The following is a 7,693-nucleotide window of genomic DNA, read 5'->3' as shown; positions in this document are numbered from 1 at the left end:
ATGATCCCATCGACTTTATTAGATTTTTAAGGTAATACTTATCATCCATTGAATTTTATGATTTAATCGTAGTTCTTTCGGGTTTTTAACTTCAATTTAATTCAAATGCTAATAAATCTTACTCGTTATTTCCATTTACTTCAATTCAATTTTAGCTGTACCAAATAACTGCATAATGCAATAAATAATTGCTAAGAAATTTTCATCAATGAAAATAAAATTCGGAATAAACAGATTAATAGTTAGGCCCACCAATTTGCAAAAAGTATTTCTATTGCCCCAAGAAATGATTGTATCGAAAATATTTGCGAAAAAAATAGCATATTTTCGTTTAGAATGATTAGTTTCAATCGATTAGAATTCTGCGGATAGATCGAAAATGTTTGGAATTAATAAGTGAATTATTCGATAAATTATAATATAGCAGCAAAAAAAGCATCTAATCAATGTTCAGTAATTATTTAAAAGTCTAAGGAAATTTAAAAACTAGAAAAAAGAAACTTGCGACAGATTTTTAGCATATTGAATAACCGTCGTTGGTAGGCACTGATGGAATCTAAAACTGAAAGAGAAATCAAAATAAATTTCAATTAATTACTGCTCTCTTCGGTTGATGGAACAGGTATGTTTCTTTTCGTATCCTCAATTGGCCAACTATATTGTTTACAAATCAATTCATCGTATTGTACGGAATAAATCTGTGATTGAATATATTGTTCCATATTTTCCGGTTTTGGATATAGACCAGCTATTCCATGCTACAAATTAGTTTTTGTCAAAATTGTTAAAATCTGTATATAATCTGATGGTGACCATTAAGAGTCAACGATCCAAAATTCTAATTTATATGGCAAGCACAGGTTGATATTGCTTCATTTAATGGAACTATTTTCGATGAGTGATATTACCGAATATGAAAAACATATAGGAAATGGAATCAGCTGGAACTTTCCGAAAAAAAAAAGGAAATATTGAAATTTTGTCATTATGAAAAATTTGTCATTGCGCAAAAATGCTTATTTGAGAAAATACTGAGAGATCAAAAACCTGATAGCTATATTCTCCAATTTCTAACGCTATTGCAGCTGAAATTTCTCGAATTCTGCGAAGACTGGGATAGATACGACCAAAACTTATATCTCTTTCGGTTACACTGGATGAGACTTTCTAAAAATTTTATTGAAAATTTTCGACGAATACCAAGATGAAAAATGGGTGTGTAATCGTTTAGAGATAAGTAAATATATAATATTATAAAATTGAAAGCAATTTCTGTGCTCGTACCTGTGGTAATAGGCCTATCATACAAATAAAGTAAGGAATGTTTCGAATATAGAAAAATAACCCTCGCAGCGATCAAAAATATTTCTTCGACGATATTTCGCACTTCAAATAGCACAATACCCAAACCAACTCCCGGGAAAATGTAGGAATTATTCCCCTGTCCAGGCTTGTAACGCTTTCCATCATAAATAACTTCTGGAAATGGACTACCACTTGCAAACAATACTTTCCCCTGCAATTTCAACGAATTAAAATTTCTGTTAGTTTAAATACGAAGTAATTATGGATTTTTGTATTCTAGTTTAAGTTTAAAATGATGCTATCATTTCTAATTCAGTGGAAAGTAACTGCTAAAGTCTTCTACATAAGTAAGCGACAAATTTTCTATTGATATATTAACTTTTGAAAATTTGATTTAAAAACATTTTTGCAGGAAATAACAATGACAATTTTGTAGCATGAAGTAACGAAATTTCCAGTAATTGCATAACAGCAAACAAATTATATTTTCAGAAGCATTATCAAAACTGATTACGGTAAGACAGTAAATATCGTTCAATATGTAAATGATTTAGTACAAAACGTTGTTGAATTTGGTTTAATTAGAGAGTAGCGGAAAATGTTGTCGAATTCACCACTAATAATATTTGAAAAAACTTTTCGCCTCAATTTTAAAAATAAAAGTTTCCTCAAAACAATGCTTTGATCACCATTTTTAAAAATGAAAATGCTTGCTTTAGTGTATCGAATTGCTTCTTCAGCAGTACATTCAGATTTGCTGGTCGGATTTGATAATGCAAAAATGATCGGTCGTTCGTTTAGTTCAGCCATTTTCCGTATTATTTGCTCAGAAAAAGCACCGTGAACGGTTGATACACCAATGATACCGGTTGGCCGTACTTTATCGATGATCTAAAACTTCGTATCAAGCAATTGAAAACTATGATCACAAACCATAAAAAAGGTAAATATTTCATCATTTTCCACCAAACCTTTTTCATCATTTTAAACTTTTACTGGAATCAATAAGCTAACCTCGAGCAAATCCGTGATATGTGGCATTTCTTTCGCGTATTTTTGATGTTCTGGTTTTACTATTGGACTGTTTACGGTAATTAATCCTTTGCTATTGATGAGAAATATGCGCTCATATGCATCCTTTGCTGACATACCTTCATGCTGCATCTCTAGTACACACATGTCGGCGATACCTGTTGCTGCCTGAACGTATCTTCGAATAAAAAGCCAGTAACTCAATTAACTCACCTTAGCAACTTGAACTCTTCATACTATCATCCGTCCTCTAAAATTTGATTATTCTACGTTTATTCTACATCTTAGTTTTTATTCAAGTTGCATTCAATATCTTAATTCAATATTCATTCATTCAATATTCAATATTTTAAGTTCTTTTTTCCAATAACTTTTTTGCTGAAACACAATATTTCACTTATCTATATTATAAGAAAGACTTATAATATTTTGAAATTGAAAATCCTAACAATTTGCCATGTATGCTCAGGTAAATATTTTAATATTTATTAATGATGATGTCGGAGAAATGAATGAAAGTTACAAATGAATTAACATGCTTAAAATAATTTTGAATTGAAGACTGTAAATTTAACAAATTCAATGATAATTTAGTGAAAAAAGAAAACATTACCGCTCCAGCGCCTAAAAACAAAAATATTTGTTCATTCATCTTTTTTTGCAAAATATTTCCACATGATAACAAACCAGCAATAACAATTGATGCAGTTCCTGAATTCGGTAAAGAAATGGAAGAATTCAAAAGTGATAGATGAACTTGAGATATTCAAGTTAGCAAAGAAATTAAGGTGAAGTGGTGAAATGAAATATTTTGAAAATTAAAAGTAATAATAATTATTAACTTGAAACGAAACAAATTTCGTAATTACTTGTATTTGTTATTTTTATAATTTTTGAACTGTATCCTATGACAACATTACTATTTTGGAATGGAATAAAATACAAGTTAATTATTATTATTGATATCAAGTTTTTGACGAACTTCTAATATTAACTGATATTGTTACTGATATTAAAATTTCTAACGAACTTTTCACCTTGGATATCATCGTTGAATGTCGCATACTTATTCCTGTACTTTGCTAATAGGCGCCCTGCATTGATGTTCGCAAAATCTTCAAATTGTATTAGTGTTTTTTGACCAAATCTAGAGAGACTTTGCATAAATTTAAATCTTTATGTTTCAATTTTGTAAATAATCCTGAATTTTAAATAGTCGGATAATCAATGCAGATGAGACTTCTAACAATAAAACAACTTGTGCACTAGAATGCCTATTTTAAAACTATTCAATCGTCACTAGATTATCAATAATAATAGCGATAATGGTAGCGATAGTGATGAGAATATGAAATATTTGTATGAAAAATAAAAAAAATTAACCTCTTAACACATGCTCTTAAAAAATTATCAATCAATAAATCATATTCAGCACCACGTATTCGCTTCCGTCTTAATCCAATATAAAATGGATCTTTCAACAGTTCCTAAAAATGATATTTTATATTTTATACAATTTTATTCCATCCACAAATTTGACATGCGATTTTTTTGCACTAATTTCTTTTTAATGATATACTCCTAAACATATTATGGTAACTTTTAATTATGATTGCCCTTAGTTAATTAATTTGGATTAATTTGCCATTAATTTATTGAGTTTCCAACTTTCGACTGACTTATGTCTCTTTTATTTACCTAGCTGAATGAAATTATTTTTCAATCCCAAGAAAGCTTAAATTTGAAGCAAAAAAAAACAAAAACAGTGATTTTACAATACTTTCTTTCAAATAATAAGAAAAGTTAATAAAACTTACCTCACGATCTGTTCCACAATCAAGAAGAACTGGAAGACACCATTTAGGTTTAACACCACCAAGTGCTACGTACAATGCTAGTTTACCAATTGGTATACCCATGCCATATGCGCCTAAATCACCCAAACCAAGAATGCGTTCACCATCTGTGACAACAATAGCCTGCAATCAGTTCATTTATGAACTTTCAAAATCTAACAGGTAACAAAAATTATTTCTTATTTAAGAATTTAAAAAATTTATCCTTTCCTTTAAACGGTTCACAACCTCTCTCTCTTTTTCTCTCCCTCTCTCTCTCTTTTGTCGCTCCCTGTCCTCTGCACTTCCAAAGTTTATATTGTTCTTTTTAGTTTTTCAAAGTTTGATGGATTTTTTTTTGAAACAGCCATTTCCCTTTTCCTATATTCATGAAGATCGATCTTTAATATCTTATCATTTCATATCCTTTCATCCTATCATGATGACCATTAATAATAATCATAATAATGATCATACTACGAGAAAGTACAGACTATAGAAAGTATTTCATTCTTACCCTGACATCATGTTCTGGCCAATTACTCAATATTTGATAGATTTTACTCACACTATTATCGTTTATTGTTATATAAATACCTCTGAAATTCAATAAGTCTAACAATAAGACAGTTTTTATTATATGATAATTTCAATTTAAAAATGAATGGTGAGAAAATAGAAAGCATTAACAAAGATAGATTATCGATTAAATTCTCTTCTTCCTTAATGTAAGTTTTAAAATAAAGAAAATTAGGCATAAAAATTTCAAGGAAAAAAATTTTTTTGCTTAAATCATCTTTAAAAAAAATGAAGAAAAAAAAAGATAGGAAAAGTTAGGCAAAAGAATTTAAGGAGGAATGTTAAACTTTGGAAAATGGAAAATTTAATGAAGATATTTTGTAATAAATCATCAAGTTCCTCTTTACAAAAAAAGAAAAAAACAATAGATGTTCTGACAAATATAAGTAGAATGATGATGTAAATAATAAATATATGGAATGAAAACTTTCCTTACTTTGGTCGCCGAAAAATATAACCAAATTTTTGACAAGCCAAACCAACAGTTGGTGTGTAAACAATGGGTAATAGCTCTTGAATATGCTCAATAACAGTACGATAATAAAGTTTCTCATTTTGATCCTTCAAATTCACCTTTTTTTTCGAAATATATTTTAAAAATCAAAATAAACCTAAAGATATCAAATGGGAAAAAATTTTTTTAAAAAAATAATTGCCCAATACAAGAGAAGATCTAAAATAGTTAAAATGATTCTTTAGTAATATATATTATACTAATTATACTAATTCTTCATTAGCCTAATAAATAAGTTTTGCTAACTTTTTACTAATACACATTTAATATACTTTTAGTAATGTACATGTTTGATAGACTCGGTATATTAAAGTTGAAATTTGTTTAAGAAATTTGCCAGATTAATAGTTATCAATATTTAATGAAATCCCTAAAGATTCTATTTCAACTGTTAAAAGTACCCTTTTTTTTTGCAAAATATTATAAAGAAACATTAATTGTCTTGATTTATTGTATGAAGCTATTTATTTAATACCTGAAGATTATCTAAAATGATGTATTTTTTAAGGTTATCATTTTCCGCTCGTAATTGACTAATCACTCGATAAACTTGTAATTCTTCAGTTTCAAATGCCGCTGGCAGAAGACCATGAATTCCCAGATGTTGTCGCTCAGACAGACTAAAGGCCATTCCCTAAAAATTTCCAATTTACTTTGACCTTTTAAAAGTACCATTTACTAGGTTGTTTGACATCTTGAAAACTAAAATAGCAATAAATAATTTACAATCATTTTCAATCACAATTCCACTTCCTTTTTTAGTAATTATACAATAAATGAGGAAAATAATAATGAGGAACATAATAGCGAGGAAAATAATGAGGAAAAAAAAGTGATAGTTACAAACATGAAATAATCATTATCAAGTTTACACTTTGTAATTACTTCATCGATAGATCTCACCAATCGTTTAGTGTTATCGTCGCATAAATACCGGTCTACCGGAATATAACTCGAATTTCACTTGTTTATTTCTTTATCACTTACTTATTATTCATTCAGTTAATTATTTGTCCAATTATTTACTTACTTAATTATTCTTATTGCTGTATGAATCAATAATTTCCCTTTTTTTTTCTCAAATAACTAACTTGACAAATATACTTACACTTGATAACGAAATCGGTTGGTATAAATGATACCTTGTTATATTGCGGTATTCTCAACAAATTAGCACCACGGCATGTTGGATCTACCACTTCATGACGACGAAGTTGTTCCATTTCCGGTAATTCTTCTAATTCCGGATTATTCGCCTCCATTTTATCCTTGATAGCAGTCATCCTAGAATTCATTGCATATGAATTCATTAATTAAGGTGAAAAAAATGATTTATTTCTTTTCATGATTTTTCAAAACACTGTTCAAATAGCAAAATTTGCATATGGTATAAAATTTGCATTTTTTAACATTTAATCAGAAAACATTCATCTAAAGCATAACTTTGTGAGCTTGAAAAACTAATTCATTACTGAAAATTGTTATTAGAAAGTGGCAATAAGGTAATTAATTGAAATTTAACTGATGGATAATAAAATTCAATATTATGTTTTACATTTAAATACATATTTCAATATTTCTCCCCAGTTATTTTGAATTATAGCAAAAGATTTGTTAATAGCTATAGGACTAACTTTAATTTATCATATTGTTTGAACATTTTAGTTTATCGCTGATCAATATTTTTGTATAATTAAGCAAATATAATAGCAAATATAAATAAAATGTGAAAGAATTAACCATTTTTCTGAGCAAGTTTAAAAATGAGTAAGCAAATTTAGGAAGTAAGTTTTAGTTCCAGTAGAATCATTCGGATAAATCTCAAATCAATTATTATCATTGCAATATTAGAATAACCTTAGTTTTCCTCATTTTAAACGAATTTTTTTATTTCGCAACTAAACTGTACGGTTTTAAGAGAAAGATAATTAGAATCTAAATTGTATATAAATAAATTAAATAAGAAACAAAAGCTGGAATTGTTCGAAAAAAAAAGATGAATAAACCCTAATTGATGACCATAAATCTAAATTCAAATGATAATTTAAATGAAAAATTTCTATCAAATTTAAGAAGAAATAACCAAAATACCTTCTATTTCTTGTCATTTTTCCCAACTTTATGCATTCATAAACCATTTTTATTTTCTTTTTTTGTCGTGAAAATATCATTCTACCAAACATTAAAGATCTCATTCGTATCTAATCATAAAATGATAATTAGCAATAAACTCCATCCATCTCTACGATACTATCACTTCAGACACCAATACAACGATGATATACATAAAGTAGGAAATACTGATAAAAAAATGAGATACTGATATATATATATATATATATATATATATATATATATATATATATATATATATATATATATATATATATATATATATATATATATATATATATATATATATATAATA

The 7,693-nt window shown here is 27.7% G+C and overlaps 1 protein-coding gene across 1 annotated transcript; it reads right to left on the bottom strand.

The window, feature by feature from the left end:
• Positions 1–590: 590 nt before the first annotated feature.
• Positions 591–6,548, bottom strand: LOAG_17656 (malic enzyme; the record flags this gene model as incomplete). Its single annotated transcript, XM_020450318.1, has 13 exons — positions 591–758; positions 1,048–1,167; positions 1,346–1,516; positions 2,020–2,196; positions 2,320–2,505; positions 2,951–3,048; positions 3,375–3,484; positions 3,721–3,824; positions 4,155–4,316; positions 4,690–4,771; positions 5,188–5,312; positions 5,741–5,899; positions 6,357–6,548. The coding sequence occupies 13 exons, from the start codon at positions 6,546–6,548 to the stop codon at positions 591–593; spliced, it is 1,854 nt and encodes a 617-aa protein (XP_020306029.1).
• Positions 6,549–7,693: the final 1,145 nt, after the last annotated feature.

The sequence above is a fragment of the Loa loa genome (genome assembly GCF_000183805.2).
Source record: "Loa loa unplaced genomic scaffold supercont3.108, whole genome shotgun sequence".
Classification (NCBI taxonomy): Eukaryota; Metazoa; Nematoda; class Chromadorea; order Rhabditida; family Onchocercidae; genus Loa; species Loa loa.
The sequence above is the reverse complement of the archived record's forward strand: the minus strand, read 5'-3'. Positions and strand labels throughout refer to the sequence as shown.